Below are 20362 nucleotides of genomic sequence, written 5' to 3' on the forward strand. Positions count from 1 at the left end.
CTGTCTGCCTTTTTTTGGCCTAGACTACTGAAACTTTTCTCTGGAAAAATCAATTCATTGCCATTGCAAACAACCCACACAATGCACTGTGGCGTGGGACCAGTACCAAACTGAAGTATAAAATTTAATGTGATATAAGTCCTGGAAAGGAGAATGGCCTGACATGATTTATAGCGGTCAGCAGCTCCAACCAAACCTCCCACTTGATTTGTCTGAGCTCCACTAGTCTTGTGTGTTTCAGTGTGAGTAAAGTTTGTCTTACATATTAGAGGAAGACTCGGCACCAGAGCATATGAACTTTGACAGGGGGACATCAACTCACTTTGCTATTTCATTAAAACACTCCCACACACAGCAAATAGATACACATGACTACTATCATTACTGTTGTTATGGATAAATAAGCTACTTGAAAGCATATCACAAACAAACGCACACAGTATGCTCATACAGAAATGTATCCACAGACACAAAGTGCAAAATATCTCTCTTAGACTGCAAAGTGTAGAAAGCAGGAGATACATTTTCTCACAGACACAGTTAGTGTCTGTGAGTGCAGAATATTCTCAACATGTTTCCATTTGTTTTGCAATTGTTAAGTGATATGATGCATCAGAGCTAGCCTCACAAGCTGACGAATCTCTTCTTAGCTCCGAAGCAATGAGAGGGGTGCATCTCAAAATCTCTTGCCTAGGACCATCTGCTCCAAAGTCAGCGTCCTCCTCAGTCATGCTGGTTAGCGCTGTCGCTGCAAAAACACTAAGCTGTTAACTGAATAACTTGAGCTGCAGCAACTGCTTTTCTACTGTAATTGAGCACTCAATGCACTTTATGCAACAGGCCTAATTCACCCAAGCACTTTTTTTCCACACTTATGTGCGTTCTATCTAACATTCACACACATTCGCACTCCAGAGAGCAACTTGGTGTTCAGTATCTTGCCCAGAAGCGCTTTGGCATGCAGAGTGGAGCAGCCAGGCATTAAACCACCAACCTTCCAGCCTGCTCTACCTCCTGAGCAACAGTCACCCCATAACGTAGATCAGCAGAATTTTGCTGAAGGAGCACAGTGACCTTTTCGGCTGGGCCTGGACCCCAAAAGCCTGTCTACAGTGCTGGATAGAGGCAAGAAAAGAAAGTAAATAGTAAATGTTACCTTGGAGGAGCCCAGTCGTGTTTGGTGCAGTCTAACAGAGTTCCCACGTAGGTTCTCTTCCTCCACGTCACATTCACCACCAGCACACCTGTCAGCCGCAGAGGAAAGGGACGGCAGTCAGCATTGGATTCACTGACAAGCCTATATATCAGAGTTTGGCATAGAGTTCAGAACACAAACCCCCCCCACTCAGCATCCTAGATAAAAATAATTGTTTGGCCCAAAAGTGTCTCACATCTGCAGTTTTCTTTGGACCACATTTGGCTTTGATTGACTGCACTGGCTCAGGGAGAGACTTGTTGCCTCGACTCAGCCACAGTTACACTTTACACGTGCCAGATGTTCGGTCTGTTGTGACACACCACGATTGTCACAACCCATATTACTACGTTATGCTCGCCTCATTACTGTTGGCCCACACAACAAGTGCTGTAACTAAGTTGTACTTGCCAAAACGAGTCCAGATCAAGCCCAGATGTGACTGGAACGAAGGCTTTAATTTACAAGGGTGTTCAGCTACAACGCTGTTCTGAAATATACACACTCACATGCACACATTTAGAGGAAATAAGATCTCAAAAGTGATTTTTATACAGATATTTGACATATCAAACAGTGACACAGGTGTGTTGAAAGATCTGCTGAAGTGATTTTACAGCATATCAACTGTGTCTGAAAGAAGCGTTCACCTTTTTTCACCCTTTTCCAGGCCCTCTGTGGAGCCACGGAAATTCTCATTTTTCTGTTCTGGCTTTTATCTAAAGACGAACGTGTAATGAATGATGAAACAATAAAATGGAGCAGACCGCATTTTAGAGGAGAGAAAAATCGCTGCGATGAGCAGACATCTGAGAACAGCAGCAGTTAATAGTGTGGAAATAAAAAGCCGTGGCAACCTGAAGGACGGAGTTCAGGCTTTTAAGAATTGTTTTCAAAGTGCTTCACGTTGTTTTGCTACAGCCTGTGAAATCACTCGGTCTGATATTACTCAGGAACATCCTCGGAGGAAAAATACAGTCTTACATTCTTGTCAGGTTTTTGTATGGAAGAAATATTTAGTCTTCAAGGTTTAAACTCTAATCTGAAGACGCTTTAGCCATCTGAAATAAATGCCTCTCTCTTCTCTCTCGCTCCCAGACTGACATTTGAAAACCATTAACCTCCGTTTTGTGATGCGCCAGCGGCAACGCCAGGCAAATCAAATTTTGGACGCATTACAGCTTTAAAACGAGGCTTGACTGCAACACACGACTCCCCGCTCTTCAATTATGTCTGATAGCCGCCACCTTCACAGAACACTCTCACAGATAAATGAGAGGCAGGAAACGCAGCCAAGAAGGTGGATGTGATCAGGCGGAGGCCCTAAAATCTCCAGTTAAAATCTCCACTTAATGAACTGGACGGATTTCATTAGTCAAGAACTTAACCCTCATAATTTCCACTTTAAATACTCCAACAAGGCTTTGATCAAATGTATTTTCTACTTTGTTCAGCCAGGTCCTGTCTCATTTTCATGCCAAACTGGAAAAGGAATGTTTAGGAATGCAGGAACGTTTAAAAACACGAGAAGGTCTGACGTGTAAAATGAAACAGATTAGTGTTATCGACCACATTAACTCGTTGGTAATAAAAGTCAGATTTCCTCAGGTTGTATCCTCCAATTTAAGCAGCTTTCAAATGACAAATTCAGTGGTTTTATCAGACGTTGTTCGACTGACTACTACACCAAATGACTTTTCAAGCATTTTTAGTGTTGCAGACATCCAACGCTGCAATGAAAAGCTCGCTGTTTTGCTAAAGCTGTAGTGTGCCTCCATCATCTCGATCATGCAGTATAAGGCAGTCATAAAAACCGGTCTTCTCATCTTGACATTCAGATGACTATGAACACGTTTATCTTCTTTCTATCTTCTTGTGTTCACACTGTGCAGTTGGATTCAAAGCAATAAAAGTGAGCACATCAATGGAAGATCAATACATCAAGGAGCACTCAGACTCCAATCAGCAGAAGTCCTGTGAGAGAAAGCTCTCTAGACATGGTCTCAGAGTCTCTAAATGACTTCTTAGGAGAGCAAACGCTCAGATTTGGCTCAGATGCAGCTGATTTCACAGTGAGCAATGGAAAAAAGACATAAGAGCATGACCAATACAGGGGTTTTTAAGACTGATTCTTTTTTTTGTTTCTTTCAGACACATGAAACAGATTTCCCTAAAACTTTAATGCATTGGTGTCCAAACCCAGGCCTCGAGGGCCGGTGTCCTGCAGGTTTTACATGTGTCCTTGATCCATCACAGCTGATTTGAATGGCTAAATTACCTCCTCATCATGTCTTGAAGTTCTCCAGAGGCCTGGTAATGAACTAATCATTTGATTCAGGTGTGTAGACCCAAGGTGAGATCTAAAACCTGAAGGACGTTACAGAGTGCCCTCTGGTGGACAAACTATGCAATGTTAACACATCTAAAATGGCTGAAGGGTGTTTCTCTTCTCCTTTTTTTACTTTTTATTTTTATTTACACATAAAAGTGAGGAACCTTCTAGTGGCCAGCAGAGCCTTGTGGAAACGATCAAACATCCCTGCTACCACTGTGTCGCTGAAAGTCTCCAATGGTTCTTCCTTTTCTTGTTTTGCCGAGAGCGTCCTCCCTTTCTGCAACTGCTCTACTGAAGGTAGGCCAGGTTGACAGACATAGCTGTGACATAACTCTGGACTCTCTGTGAAGCAATGGGACTGACCTGGGTCTGTGAGCACCAACTCCCAGGGGTGAGACGGACTGGAGAATGCTGTATGCGAGCAACTGAGTATGGACATCAGTCAGCAAAATACAAACATCCACATGCCTGCCCAAATTGGCTACATTGCTGTACAGGCAATGTGTAATGTATGCAGGAAATATGAGCAGACAAAAGGTCAACTACCAGAAAAACTGTGCAAAGCTCGCTCCCACTTCTCGGGTTCAACTCGGCATGGAAGTGGACTGTGTGTTCTACAAGCTGGGCAGCTAAGCTGAGCACTGGAGTGATGCGTAAGATGCATGTTACATGCAGATTTCACAGAGACTCAGAAAAGTCCTTTGGGGAGTCAACATAGCTATCTATGACAGCTGGGATAGACTCCACGACCCTCACACAACCATGAGCTGGATGATGGATGGATGGATTTTTCATTTATCAGCTGTTACAAATGACGATACCGACGTTTCTCCACAGTCACTTGGACTCAAGCCCACTGAAATAAGGTGTATATAAGAGCTGGTTTAGCAATAAGAGTTAAAAGATGGAAAAACAGTGGTCAGCAGGGGCCAATTCCTCTGGTTAAAAAAACAGAAAAATAAAAACTGAAGTTATAGACGAAAATAATCCCACTGCTTCTGATATGTAAACACTATCCCGATGATTTTTTTATGTCAGTGACGAGTTTCAAGTCTTATTGAACACTGAAAGGTTTGTATTCATGTAACGCAGTCTGTTATCCGTGCAGCATAATGACACTGAAACTAGTTTTCGACTGCCAGCTGAGATTCTTTCTCTGCAGTCTTGAGCCTCAAATGGAGGTAATGCAAGTACAGATGCTCCCCGAGGACTGGAAACAAACCACTGCAAATATGTGAGAAACTGCTTGCTGAGTGCATTCCTCGGTATGCCTCTGTATCTTCTGAGACTATAAAGGTTTGGATATAGCTGTAAATAAAATCCTCTCTTGATTCTGTTCAGTCACTAAAAGTTCATTTAGAGGCCAGGTGTGGGTTTTTGGAAGCTGTGTAAAGCCCAGGGGTGCAGCTGCATAAAGCTCTCACCAGTAAAGCAGATTTTTAAATCATCAGAGTTATAAAGCTACATATACACATGGCTCCGCTGCATAAAAGTCAATATTTGTAGAACTGCAGGACAACATGTATAAGCCTCATTTAAATTCTCATCACAAATGTACACAAACAGCCCAAAACAACATGGTTTGAGGGCACATCACCACTCATTAGTCGTGTTAGTGAGAAAAAGGGCCAAGAAGACATGCAATTTAACCAATTTGCAACACTGACGACTCTCTTCAACAGCAGAACACAGTTATTTTATCATAATTATCAAAATGTAACATCAGAATCATGCTCAATAATACATTTATGAAGCATATTCTGAAATAGGCTCAGCAGATGAGACTCAAATTAAAGAAAAAAATGACTAAAATGTAAAGAACTGGTCCAGTGTTTGATATGCTCCCACCTGACTAAACTGTCACTGGCTGGACAACTGGCAATTTTACATTCACAATACAAAACGCACAGCAGGACCAATCCATTACTGGCAGCAGGAGGTATTTTCACATAACTGACTTCTGGCTTAATTATATTTAAATTTACTGAACTTACTGAACAAACTAATTGACACCATCTCAAAGACGCCAACAAGATGTGTGTAAGCTTCACAGTTTTCAAATCACAGCCGTCAACAAGGAACATTACGTAAAAACACTAGTCTTACACCTGCACTTTTTTGAGTGGCCAACAGGGGGCGTTTCCTGTGGATGCAGATATTAGCCTGGTGGCATAAAGGCTATAGGAAAATGACCCTTTGGCTTTCCCTGATTAATGACTAAGACTATGATTAATGAATAAGTTTATGTCCTCAGTCACTAGTTTTAGTTAAATACGTTTTATTTAACACAGCACGATGTTTATTTATAAATTAGGGACCCCATTATAGTCAAAATGGAGAATAAAGCAGGGTGTGCTGTACCACATGACTGACAGGTAGCTGTTGCATTAGCGTGAAGTGTTCCTTGTTTTCTCAGTCAGATCCACCTCTAGTTTGTCACATCTGGCTTCAAAACACCAAAATAGCAGTGCCAAAGGGACTTTTCAAATGTGCAATATCACAGAGGCTATTTTTATCTTCTTTAATACAGTCTGTGGTAAATAAAGCAGCTACAAGCTGGATGTGACGCCCTCTCTAAATGGAAAAACGGCTCAGAGACTTTTGCTATGATTTTACTGAAACAACTGAAAGGCACTTTGAGTTCACGTTTCATTTCTTTTTTAAATGCCGCATAAATAAAATTGACTGAACTTGACTGAGACATTCATCATACAAAAATTAAGCTCATAAATGAACCTTTTGGGATGAAATTTTTAAAGATATCTGTGTAAGCTGTAAAACAATACCACAAGACATTATTTTTCTATCAGGTTTTGTCTTATTTTACCTGCAGGGTGCATCCTTGCTGCTCATCATTCTTTTATAAATACCGGTTTATGCGTTATATAAATGGCATTTGCATGATTTTTGTGTGTATGCATCATTTATACATCTGGCCCCTGGTGTGCAGCTGAGGAGCACTGATTAAAGCGAGCCGTGCGCAAAGACAAGAATGTGGCGTTCAAGCCAAATTTCAAAATAAAAAGTCAGAGGGTCTCTGACAGCTGGTCTGACTAATAAGACAGCTGAGATGATGAGGTCAACACAGGGAGGTTGACGCATACTGTGTACAAAGAAAGGGTTTTGTTTGACCTAAAAACATAAACAGACATTTTAAACTGGCTTTCCTGTAAATCAGTATATGTCTGTAATGTGCAGGCAGCGGTCCTCGGAGTCAAGAAACAGCCGTGATGAGCTGGTTTGGTCATTTGTAACTTTAAATAGCAGAAGCAAGAATCTCAGATACTCATCACGATACAGTGATGATGCGACTGTATCACAATATAGTGACTCATTACATTATAAGACAGTCAGTCAGCTACATACAGTGATACAATGAGTCAGATTGGAAGAGGAATCGGTTTGAAATGCCAAATTCCACAAATCTCCAGAGACTGATTGGATGGATTCAGCTCTCAAGTACTCAGCGCAAACGAAGGCATGAAGTCATTAGCGTGAAGTCAATGAACAGAAGCAACCACGATGCACCCGCTGGGCCAACGTTAGCACTGATGACTTATAGATCCTTGGTGTGGATCTTGCAATCCTCATCAGGATCACCTACAGTGGAAACACGTCTCACATCAAGTCTACACATACACTGCAAGAGACCTGATGATGATGATGATGAGCGCTTGAACAATGGAGGAGTAAGCAATACGATACTGCTGCATCAACATATCTAAACCATATCTAAAAGAGCTAATGTCACTTCTAGTTTAATCTTTCATGAATTTCTTGATATCTTATTGCAGGCCCACGTGGATGTGAAAAATCTACTTCTTCAGTGCTGCATTGCTTGCAATAAAGAAATGAGCAGCAATAAAGTAATAGAACAAGTCAAGCAGACAGTAAAACAAACTGATGGTTAAATAATAGTTGCACAAGGACAAGGATAAAAGGGTACAAGATGTAGGATGAAGTAGATGAAATATGTAGAAACAAAGTCCAAAGTGCAGCAATGGAGGTTTTCCTCTTCACTCTCGTGCCCCCTGAAGCCTCGCTCGGGCTGAAACGTGACAGCGTTTCTATTTTTAGTCAGCAAGTCTCTTCTTGGGAAGAAGCCAAAACACTCAATAGGTCGTCAGTTTGTGTCTCGCTGTCATGAACGTGGGCGTTTGTGCTGCTATTAGAGAACCTGTGTGGCATTCAGGATCCCTCAAAGTCTGTTTCTAACACTTATTGAAATAAACGCCCTGACTCAATTTTACTGCTTCACAGAGGCTTCGCACAAACAAGCAACCACTTTTTAAAAGAAAGTGAGCAATGGCTGAGTAGTGCTTGAACTAAACGCCCCTGAATTCAAGCATCTCTATCTGAGGGACTTCAGGGTTTGTTTGTTATGAGTCAGGGAAAAAGAAAATGTTCTCCGCATTGTGCGCCCTCTCTTTATCCTCTGCACTGCAGAAAATAACAACATCTTAATGGAGAAATTAAAAATGAATGTCTTTCCCTCATTCACACGTACTCTGCATTGACTCTCTGTTCATTTTCTCCCTCGCAGTCTGAACCTGCATCTGCTTTTGCTGTGAAACGAAATGAAAAAAGATGCTCGAGCTGCACTGCTGCATCCAAATGTGACATCCACACTGCACTGAGTGCAGTTTAAGTGTCTGTCGAGGCTGTCAGAATCACCCAGCTCTGCCTCGCCTGTGTTTGTGTCGCTGCTGCTTCATATTTTTCTGCTGATTTGCTCTAAGCTCTCGGCAAGCATCCCCTGACTTCTCCTCTGCAGCTGTGTGAGCACTGTCAACAGCAATCCTTAAACCTGAGCCAGTCACAGTCACTGAAGTTGACTCCACAGTATCACATGTATTTAGCAATAAAATGTGCACTTTCTCATTTAAGTGCTGGTAAATTAACGTGATTAATTACTGCTTCGTGAGATTTTGGAGGGGAATTTTTGAGAGAATGAGGAATTATGTATCAAGTTAGATTTGTCAGGAGGTTATTAGAATGGATGGCAGGCAAGAAGGTTCAGAGTCCTATATGTGTAATTGCTTAGTCAGCAAAAGCAGCTTAGATAAGGTTAAAGAATAACAGTGCTAATAAACTTGTATCAAAACAGTGCCCCTGTGATGGACACTGCGTCTCCTCCAGTGCTTCCAAACAATGATCGTATTACTTGATTTTTATTTTTGGTATCTGAAGAACATTGCAGGAGAGCAAACCTGTCAAGCAAAGATTGCGATGCCACAGTTCAGATCATTTCCTCTGAATGTCCCCCTATAGACACCTCAGGATGTTACAGTAAAACTTTGCTTTGACAGCCTCATCCTGAGGGGCGAATTAACTGTGTAGGATCCCTTGAATGCTGAAAAAATGATGAGTATTATCCTGGTCTCACTTATCACCTGACACATTGCCTCCAGGCTTGGAAACTGTGGATTCTCCCACTACAAACTGCTCGGCTGTAGCTCAATGAAGCTCATCACTTGACGATCTTCCACATGAAATTCGGATCAGTTTGAAACGGAAGTTGATGTTTCTCGTCTGTACAAGTTTGAGGTCTGTGGTGAAATCACAGAGTGCTATTTGCATGTGGTCGTTTTCAGTTAAGCTATCCAAAAATAGCAGCTGAACTGAAAACGATCTAGGGTGTATGAAAACATGACCTTAAACTGGAATTTAAATCTTATTAGGGGGTTTTCTTATAGCCCTTTTCCACTAGTAACTACTCGGGTCGGCTCAACATGGCTGCACTCAATTTTTAGGGTTTTCAATTAGGTGGCCGTACCTGGTATCAGATACTTTCTAATACCAACTCTGCCAGGGTTCCAAGCAATCTGATCCAAAATGTGATGTCAGCAGGTTAGTCAGTGGTGCCACTTGATGAGTCATGAGTGCCTCTTTCATGAAAATCGAAACCGCCATTTTCGAACCTGGCAACAAGGGAAATGACTACACAAAAACAACACCGTAGTCCTCAAGTCTGACAAAAAGCCACACTGAGCAGCAGGTATATCGCCCCATTGTTGTGGTGTTCAGTTCCCATCCGAACGATCACAGGACTTTCATGATCGTGTTGCTACAATGACAGCACATTAGGGGGTACTCGATCATAATGGAAACGACCAAAACCAAGTTGAGTCGAGCCAAGTAGGTACTAGTGGAAAAGGGCTATAAGACTTGGGATGAGGAGCTTTGCTATCTGAAGGGATAATGCCTCATGGCCATCTCCCTTTGGAAGTTTTCCGGGCATAACTTATGGGATGAGTCCCTGGTGGAGAACCAGAACTTACTGGAGAGATTTCAGATCTCATTTGGCATGGGAATGACTTGGGATCTGCCAGGAGGAACTGGAAAGTGTTTCTGGGGAAAAAGATGTTTGGAACACCCTACTTAGCTTGCTGCGACTGTGACCAGACTTTGGATAAATGGACAAATGGATGGATGGATGGATGGATGGGATATCCACCCTTAATGACATCCAACACAAGAAAGAGTAGATTAAAAGAGCAGTGTGATGCTTTTGGCTCACAGGAATTAGCTGAACATGCACTGATATCAAATGATAAGGTTATCATTTGAAACTTTAACCACGCTCAGTATGAGCATCCCAGATCGGAACAGTGTTTGTGTTAAAAGAAATTTTAATAGTTAGATTTTATGGCCAATAAGATGAAGGAGCTACTTAGTTGTTATTACATGTGATTATTTTGTGTGTTCATTGAAATGCAAATCACTTGCTGAGCATAATTATTTACAGTACTTGTAATTGACTTAATGTCTAGAATCCAGACAGACAGACTGAGAGATCCGAAGTCATGGAGTTTGTGCAGCTTAGTTAAGAATCGAGCCAATCACTGTTTGATTAGTGCTCATCAGAGTCTGGTCCCCCACAGGGAAGAAGACGGGGAGGAGGGTTGAAGCTGAAATGGTGGTCTCTTCTTCTCCTCCTTTCTGTCTCTCCAATTAGTATTCAGCTTAATTAACATGCAACCTGCATCTCTCCCTCCCGTATCCCTCCGCCGTCACAAGGAGGGGGCTCCAGTTATCACTCCACCTCCCGAACAATAGTCCCTGAGCGGCAGGAAGAAAAACACTATCTCTCTTTGTCTTTCTGTGTCTCTCTCTTTGACTCTGACATTGTCCATCGCTTTCAGTCTGCATCACTGATGAAATGCTTCTTCTTCGTGCCTCTGTCGGTCTCCTCCTGCCTCCGTCTTTACATTCCTCTCCATCTCCTCTTATCCCTGCGGTAGTTTAAAAATACAGACTAAACCTCTGCTACAGCTCTTTCCATTTCCCCACTTCTCGCTCCATCCATCCATCTGTCAGCCTGTTGGGACAGACTGAGCACCGAATCTATTTTCTTGCTCTTTTTCTTTCCTCTTGCAGCCACCCTCCATCCTTTTCCCTGTCTGTGTATTATTTATTATCTGGTGATATACTGCAGTTTATGTCTCTATATCATTATTTATTTGCTCATTAGAGTGTGTGACTCACTTTATCCTAATATAATAACGTAACGCATCATCTCCCTGATGCTGTTTCTATTTATTTACTTGCACAAACCTGGAAACACAATGCTTTGATGTTTTCATTTAGTGCCTCCACTGAGGGGTGGGGGTGGGGGAGGGTGGCGGGCTGGAGGATGTTGTCACTCCTGTTTGTTTCTTTGTTTTCTACTCAGCAGGGTATCTCAGGGAAGAATCGGTGCGAGATTGGTGGGAAGTCAGAAGCTTTTGGTGGTGAACTCGGTAACAGTATTTTTGCCTTATTAAACCATGATTTTTACGAGCACAAAGCAAATTTAAAATTCAGACTCTTTTAAAAAATTAAATTGGAAAAGGCTTGCTAATCCCTGAGACACTGACATCAATGAGAGAATCTCCATAAAGAATGACACCAGCCAGATGGTGAATTTGAACCCACGACCTTCTTGTTGTGAGGCAACAGTGCTAACCACCGCACTACTGTGCTGAAGACAGAGAGCTAATTACAAATGAGAAAAATTTGAATTGGAGACACTTGAGGCTGACTCCCAAGTTGTTCTGGAGAGACTGCACTGGGCTGGTGAGTTGTTGAGAGGGTTCAAATTGATCAGATTTCCTTTAAACAGTCAAGATAAACAAATAATTAAATACACAAATATTCACTTTTGGAGAGAAGAAATATTTGGAATTTAGAATTTAACAGTTTACAGAAAGATATTTTGAGATATTACCAGCTGACCAGAGAAAAAAAACTATTCAGGATACGTCTGCAGAGTTAATCTCTAGATTCATGTAACATCACAGCATTTAATACCAAGGTAGAACCTTTATAGTGAAAAGAAGATCAGACAGGCTGGAGTGAAAGTGGGTTGCAAAGCAGCTTGCAAATGCACAGTTTACATAGCAGTCCCTGCTTGAACTATAGAAGTGTATCAGCTGAACCATGATGGGTGTGGACTCATACTGAGATCAGCTGATCAGTACTACACTAAATATTGTTGAGTCTGTATCACAGTGTTTTCATCTGTAGTGTTGCGTGTTTGAATTAGCTTCTTGATTTTTGTATATCCTTTAATACTGAAAACTCATTTCCTGCTCACACAGAAGCTGACTGTTGCTTTCTCCTTCAGTAAGGTAACATTTATGCAAATAAGGTAAAGTTTACAATATCTACTGATTCAGGCTTACATTTCTTGGGAAAAATGTAATTAAAAAAGAAAACCTTAGATATTTCTTTCAATACTCTAACACACCCCATAGCTACATGTTGTCACTCATTAGTTAGCTTTGAAACCTGAAGTTGAGGGTTTTTGTTTGGACACAATTATATCCTGATTCTCCTTTCTTTATGCTAATGAGGACAATAATTTACAAAATGAACATCATGTTGGTTTTAATAAGACTTAACAACAGAGACATGAACTCATCAGAAAAGCGTTTGTTCAAACTAGATTTGGTTTTCTACAGATGTTTACAACATAATTGCTCCCTATTGGCAATTAGAAACAATCAGGTTTACGGCACTTCCACATTGGCTTAAATTTTAACATTCAGTTTTTATATACAGTCTGTGTCACACCCCCACCCCTATCTCAGCCTTGGAGGAGGATTGAACGCTGATTTCTCATTTTTCTAAGACATTCAAGCTTCATTTTAATTTTTTACCTGCAGTTTGTTCCTTCTTTTTAACTATTTGAGGTCGTCAAGGTCCACGAGAATACATCTAAGTGTAGTCAAAAGTTTTATCCACAGTTTGTTTTCTCTGCCTCTTTGGGCCCTGTTATACAAACAGTCTGAAGTGGGAGATGCATTTTTCACTTTCTTTCTCGTCTCCATCTCTATCCTGTTTAGCAGCAGTCTTGGCCAGGGTTATATTGCCCTGCACTGTGTTTATATTTTCTTCTTTATTTTTTCCTGGGCAGAGCGAAAAGCACCAGTTAATTAATACTGGGGCACTTCTACGCCAAACTCAACACTCAGCTTCAGAGGACCAGCGGCTGGCAGAGCGAGATGGGCAGTGAGAGATTGGATTTATTCATTAAAAGCCTGCAGTAAGTTATTACACCTCCGCTGAGAGGCTGCAGTGCTGAATGCTGTCCTCGTTAACGGCCTATCAAAGTGCGGTGGCGTAGAAATCGGCGGGTGAATCATCGGGCCGTCTGATCTACAGCCCAGCACTCCCATGGTATCATTTTGTAGTGTTGGATGTGTTTCTAGTTCTGCGTTATTTGGACTCATGAGCGCGCGGTGCAACGCCAAAACTGCTCTCACGAGGACGTCCAGCCTTGTTTGAAAAGAATCGTGGTTATTTTTGTTTGTGGGACTGAAAGGTCTGGAATAATAAAAATTAGTACTATCATCTACTTTTTCTTGTAACATATGTTTTTCAAACCCACACAGATTGTAGCAATGCCCGCTTTAATTGGGCCAAGCGTATCTTTTCAGGGCACAAACAGCTGAAATATTCAACTTTTTTTTAATATACATATTTTCACTCCAAAGAGGAAAAAGTTGGCAGATGATGTTCTGGCTGTGGGTTGCGAAGATGGCTGAAAGTAAAAAGGAGAAGCTAAAATAAAATCTGATCTCCAGTGACAGGACCAAATTGAGGAAGTGCACATCGTTAAGGTTAGAGAAAAATGGCTGCAGTTGATCGATACTGATATTTGGTGATTTACAGCCCCGGTTCTGAAAATGTTGAGACCCTGAATAAAATGTAAATAATAATAATGCAATGAAAGTCCTCATTACACTATATTTACCTTCATACAACATCCCATCTTTTTGGAATTTGGGTTGTAACGGCAACTCATATTGGTAGCACTGAAGTTCTCCTGGTGCAAATTTACAGACATTTTCTGCCTGTTTCTTATGTCTTTTGCTGGAAAATGAAGAAATGTTTCTTCTGGGTTGGCGATGAAAGGCTTGAGCCTTGTGAATAAGATCTTAGTCACTAACATAGAATCTAAAATGAATGCATCGTATTGCGGTGGAGCCCTGAGCCTATAAACCAGGTAATCTAAAATATATTATCCAGTAAAATGTGAAAGTACAAGACAGAAGAAAATAAAAGGCCAAAAAATGTAAATTTACTACCGCTGGTCTCAGGGCGCAGACTGTAGAGCTCACTGAAGAATATTGGTGATATATTAGGTGTACAAATATATGGTTGGTAGGCTTGGCAGTGGTTTTGATTTTGTTTTAAGCAGACAGAAAGGTGCTTAACAAAGTAAATTGAATTTTAAATTTTTCATGTGACAAAAGGGAAACAACCTCCAAATCTTTACAAGATATTAGAGAAATCAAGGACTGTTTTCTAATGTAGATCAATCATCCAAAATTCATCTGCGACTTGGGGCTGTCAGTTCTGTCTGTGCTTCAGTGGAAGGCAATCCTGCTACTACTCCTATCTGCTCGGCTCATCACCCATAGTACAGAAGCCAAGCTGTGCAGATGTGCATACAACATCAAGAAGCTGTCGGTGGACGGCTGGTTCAAAAAACAAACAAACACACCAAAGAAAACCTCACTGAACTTTGCTTTCCTCTTCTTTAAACTTAAGTCTTTTTTTAATAAAAAACATTTTTTTAGGGCCAGAACCTCTTTGCTGGGTGTCAAAACTGTTTTACTTGAAGGACCTTTCATGATATGTCACGTTCTCTAGACCCGATCCCTTTCTTTGGCACAGTGTCATCACTCTGCTGCATTATCTCCACGGCTTTACCAGATGCATCCACACAGACCAACAAATTGCCTCGCTGTTTAATGCTTAAACCTTGGTGGTTTCCCATCTTTACTCAAATAAGAACACGGTGCATTATTTTATGCAACAGCCGAGATGCAAAGATGCTGAAAGCACAGGAGAAGAGGATGTTGAACAAACTAAAAAAGGACTCATCGAGCTGGAGTCATAGAGCGATGAAGTCGTACATCGCTTAAAAGACTAAAATGTGAAGCTGTCTATCAAAGTCTGTAGAAAAATTGTACCTCAGTAAACATTTCCTGCTGAGTTTATAGTCTTACTGACTCATTTTGGATCCTGGTGACTACAAATTAAGTCAGTTTTCTAAATTTTGATTATCCTAATTTTCAGAAAGGATTAGCCAGAGACATGCTTATTGGATGATGACCTATGACCGATAAGCCAATACATCTTCTCAGATAGTTAAACACACAAACCCTACAGCGCACATCCTTCAGTCACATTAAATCAGCGCCTGGTGCCAAAGGCATTAGCTGTCTCACAGTCACATCAGCTTCTCTTCAAATCAGATTTCACCACGTTGCAAAAATCCATTCACCCACCCAATAAGGTCGTCGTTTACATCACACTTTTACATTAAGGTCACTTGATAATAACTGGACCAGCTCCATAAAATAATTAACGCTCTTGAAAGTTGCATTATGATGTGCTGTGTTTTCCTGATAAGAACTCATTATGGAAATACCAAATATCCCAACGAGCCAAAGCAATAAATAAAAGTAGAATTTTTTCCTCAGCTCTAAGTAAAAACAGTCTGTTTCCCTAGAGCTGTCAGAAATGTATAAACGGTCCTTAAATGAAGAGTCTCCAGTTACAGTGTGATTGACTATATCTCACTGAAAACGCCGTCTTTAGTTTTAATGAGACGGACTAAAACAACAATTTGCTGGAAGCATAAACCCCTTTTTTGTAAAGCGGCCACCCTGCCTCAGAAGAATGCTTTAAACTGGATCCTAAATAAGCAGGATAGCTGCAACAAATGGAAACAATAATAAAAGAAAAGCATCCCTGAAAGAGAGTTTAGACTTTTCCACTTGTCAAAGTAAACTCATGTCTCGCTAAGGATCAGAAAAGCTGCCAGGGCGTTTCAGGCATCTCAAATTCTACTGAAGCATGGCAAAGGTATTTCATTTGCCCGTGCTTGACACTTTAGCCTTTTCACATTCTCACCGTCATTCAGTGCATTCCTGGAAACGCTCTGACTCACTGTAAACGAGTTTCAGGTTTTCTTCATATTTCTACTTATTTAAACCCATTCACAACAAATGACTTTATTCTACCTCAGACTGTTTCTTGTGTCAAATCAAAACACTGCGAGGAAGGTATAAAGGTTGGAACAATACTACTGCTCCGACACACACTGAATGCCAAACACTGTATCCATTATGTTTTCTTTTTTATGGTTTTTCTACCTTCAAGGCAGCCACTGCTACAAAAGACCTTGCAAGAGGAGAAAGTAGTATTTAATAGCCCCATAAGTCTGCAGATTCTTGAATGTAACCTGGGTTTTAATGCTTGATGTGCTAAAATTGTGTGTTGACCAGTGTGAGGTTTCAGGAAGAATGCTCACCTTCCTCTGTCTCATGCCAAACGATACCCTCCAGGTTGACACTAGTCCCAGGTTGGCAGGGCCCCAAGCAGGCCGAATCACCCTCCAGCGCCCCTGACGCAGCTCCATCCTGGGTGTTGGTGCCGATGGACCTCGTCCTCACCGCCAGCTGCTTAGGGTTTGAGGTGGGCAGGGCCGGGGGGGAAAACGAGGGGGCCGAGGGCAGCGAGCATCCAGGGGCCCCGGGGTGGCCTGGAGCTGGGGGAGCTGGGACTGTGAACATGGGGTCCACCTGCAGAGAAGAGGATTCATTAAAGATCAGATTATGCCACTCAGCTTAGTTTCAATATATTTAATGAAATATATGTCCATGATTGAGCTTCCGCTTCTGCTGAAATTAATGGGAGAGAGAGATGGGCAGAAATATAAGGAAAAGGATTATTAAAGTCATTTTATTATTACTGGAGTGAATCCAACTGACAGATGATTATTTCAGTGTTGGATAATGCTGCATAATGGAGGCAAGAATCGGAAGGACATTTTAGAAGAGGAGACATTTTCTCCAAATGTCACACTATTCATTATTCCACCCTCAGTCTGCAGTTACCAGCTTCCTAATACTGAGTGTCAGCTAATCATCTCTCAACTGTATCCAGACTTTAAAAAAATCATTTTTTCTCACTCGGTCTGGTTCGATTCATCTTCATCTCTCTTTCCTGGCTGGTGGAGTCCTCACCCTTGTGAAATGCAAACATTTCACACTCGTTGAGCAGTTTTTGAGAGCAGAGGCTTGGATGAATGTTTCCAGCTAACGCACACACGTACAGAAGCTGCACATTATAATTAGCTTCCACTTTTGTACAGAGTGACTCAGAAAAATAATACAGTAGTGCAAGAAGGTAACAATGGATACATTCAGTGTGATTATAACAACAACAAAAAAAGTGTTTCTGCCAGGAAAGTGCTTAGACCCTGCGGCTTCTGGGGCCAGCAGGGCAGGGGACAATTTAATGTTGCACTCAATCCGTGTAGCCTATCCACCCACTAATTGCTAATTGTGGAGCAGTGAGAACATTTCTGCAAACACAAGGAGGTGGAATGAGACGGAGAGAGATGCAGGAGAGTTTATTTCACGCTCTCAGCATCAGGACAAAAGTAACTGCTCAGAAATATTTGGAAATCACACATGACATATTCAGAATCTTTATTGATATTCATTGTGTAACAATAATGCGTGTGACAACTGTCAGTGTAACCAACATCATCAACCCTTTGAGGGCTGGATTCAAATTCACAGCACACCGGATTTGTTCTATTTTAATATTAATCAATGTTAAATGTGGACATAATTGTGAGGAACACTCCCTTTCAAAAAAAAACAACTTTCAAGCTTTTTGTGTGTGAAAAGGTTAAAAGGAACACATTAGATATTTTAACGTTTATAGATTGTCTGTAGATTTTAATGTATTTGAGTCCTCCTGCTCTCTGGGTCACTGGGAGCACTGGTTGACATTATGGAGCTGTCGAACAAAAACGTGAATTTCATCTGTTTAAGATGAGGGTTTGATATATCAGAGGGATTTCTTTTCAGATGTTTTTAAGTGTTTTGATTGTAGTAAAATAATTTCCTGTAGGTATTAAAGACATCATAGTGTCATTTTACAGTATCAGCTATTTCAGGAATGAAGGGAACGGCAGCAGAGAACTTGTAGCAGCTTTCTCCCAATAGCATCACCTTCATCCACATCAACCAGCTGCTTCTTATACACACACTGAAGCTTCTGATGGGCTTTAACTTCACTTCTGATGTTTAATTATCATTTAGAAACCTGTGCCAGCATGAGGGGGCACCCTCATGACCACTCAGCATGCATTAGAACAATACCAATATTCTTTGGTCTTCTTCTTAGCCTACTTTGGGTTTAAAGGATCTGAGGAAAGTTTATATTTCACATCACTGTGCACATTCAAACATCAAACCAATTTGAGTCTAAATGCAGGAACAATAACACAGAAAAAACAATCCTATTGGTGTATCCATCACCAAGGCTTATTGTATACAAACAGATGAAAGAAACAGTAACATGTAATCTATGCATCATTTAAAGCTCTGTACTCAAGTCTTAAATTGGGAAAAATCAGAAACTGGTTTTTTTTAGGTCTGCTAATTACAGAAAAAGAGGGAGCATAAAGGGAGTAACATGTTTTAAAATGGCAGGCAATTATAAATACGTTTCTATCAGCTCAACAAATACCAGCAAACACACAACCTCTTTCTGTGCAGTGCTAAAAGCTAAAAGTATAGCTGCTGTATTTGAGACTGAGAGAACTCCAGTCAGAGATGGAGAAAGATGTAAAAAAGACAGGACAGACGACTGCACTGATCAGTGCAAACAAACTGAGGTATTAACTTTATGTTATTAAAGCAATCCATGAAAAAACTCGGGATAAACGGGTTAGTTTGCAGCACTGTTTGCAAATTTACAATAAAGTGTTGGACTGGTGCACAGTGGCTGTGGTGTTCATGGTCAGATTAGGTTACATCAAGTACAGCACAGATGGATTTGAACTGAAGCTGATATAAAGGCAGCAAACTGTCTGTCAGTGTAGGGGATGAAAATCAGCCAAGATAGCTAATGGATTAAGTTGTGTAAGATCAGCTGATCACCTGTACAAGAAGAAATCTACTGGACCACACAACAGGAATTATTGTGATTTGTGGTGCTTTTCCGTACACTCAGCCATTTTCACCAATATTAGCGTTCCCCCATGTGCCAAATCCCACTTTAACCCTTGACTGCACTTTTTTTTCTGTTTAGGTGTAGAGGCAAAGAAAAACAAAAAACGTTTGTATTCCCATGGACTGCTACATTTTATCATTATATAATTAAAAGAACAAGAGCTTCAGTTAGCTTGGCACGAAAAAAGCTGGTAGAAATGTCCTTCAAAGAGCTGCTTTTTACTATTTTGGGTATATTTCAGAGCTTGTACATTTTCACTTTTACTTGAATAAAGAAGTTTAATGAGTACTTCAGCTTTTATAGGAGTATTTTTTAACACATGTATCATAATTCTACTTAGGTAACAATTCTGCACTTTTGCCAGTTCTGCAGGGACCTGAAAAAGATTATTTTCAGGTCTGGTTAAACGCCAACATCACCATTGTTTCCCACTATATTAATCAATACTAAATTAGTTCAAACTCAAAAAAACAACTCCTTAGTTTTTTGTGAAACGTTACGAGTCATTTCATATTTCTTCTTCGATTCCAGGCTCCAGTGGTGTTTCATAAACCCAAGAACATGTTTTTAAGTTCATGGCTTGTGAGTGATCTTAACTACTATCATCACCATAGTTAGATGTAATGAAACCCATGTCAACAGTGCCTTTAAGAGCTCCTCTCTTATCTTCACCACTTATTATAGTCCCAATTACAGCAGCTCTGGGAAATAATTCTGCTGAGAGAGCAGCAGCAATCAGCAGTGAAGGATTTTTCTCGCCATTATGACTCAATAAAGATTACGGGCTTGACAGATATCTCACTGCGCGATATTCTTGAGTGATTTAACGCTCAAAAGAACTTCTTCACCACGCTGTGTCTGGAAGTGCCCGAGAAAACAGCAGCACTTTGTCAGGTCCGACACGGAGCTTTTCTGTAGTGTTTGGTTTCCCAGATAAAGGAGGTCCGCTGCTGTTGTGTTATTATGGAGATCAATCAGTTCCTTGCAGGTTTCTCTAAAAATTGACAAGAGAAGATTTTTCTTACTTCTTTAGAGAGAAAAACAAAAGACTTACTTTTTCTTCTACAGCAGATTTCGATACTGCCAAGTTTATTGTTGCAGCTCCAGCTCACTTTGGAATCAGGGCCAAAAACTACTGGTTTCAAAATCCATAATCAAATATGATCATTAGTGTTTGAGGGAAATAGTCTCCCTGATTATCAATCAAAGGTTATAATTAAAAAAATGTTATTTAATTGTAAAAAAAAAAAAAAGTGAAATAGAAATAAAAAGAATTTCATACTTTGGGATAATGTCTGAAA

The 20362-nt window shown here is 40.7% G+C and overlaps 1 protein-coding gene across 1 annotated transcript in view; it reads right to left on the reverse strand.

Annotated features, from left to right (window-relative positions):
• The window catches only part of znf608 (zinc finger protein 608), a 65119-nt gene that overhangs the window by 18427 nt on the left and 26330 nt on the right, over nucleotides 1-20362 (reverse strand). Inside the window, 2 exon segments of the mRNA XM_080895047.1 lie at nucleotides 1157-1244; nucleotides 16342-16612. Of these exon segments, the coding sequence (XP_080751173.1) occupies nucleotides 1157-1244; nucleotides 16342-16612 (359 nt within the window).

The sequence above is a fragment of the Rhamphochromis sp. 'chilingali' genome (genome assembly GCF_963969265.1).
Source record: "Rhamphochromis sp. 'chilingali' genome assembly, chromosome: 10".
Lineage (NCBI taxonomy): Eukaryota > Metazoa > Chordata > Actinopteri > Cichliformes > Cichlidae > Rhamphochromis > Rhamphochromis sp. 'chilingali'.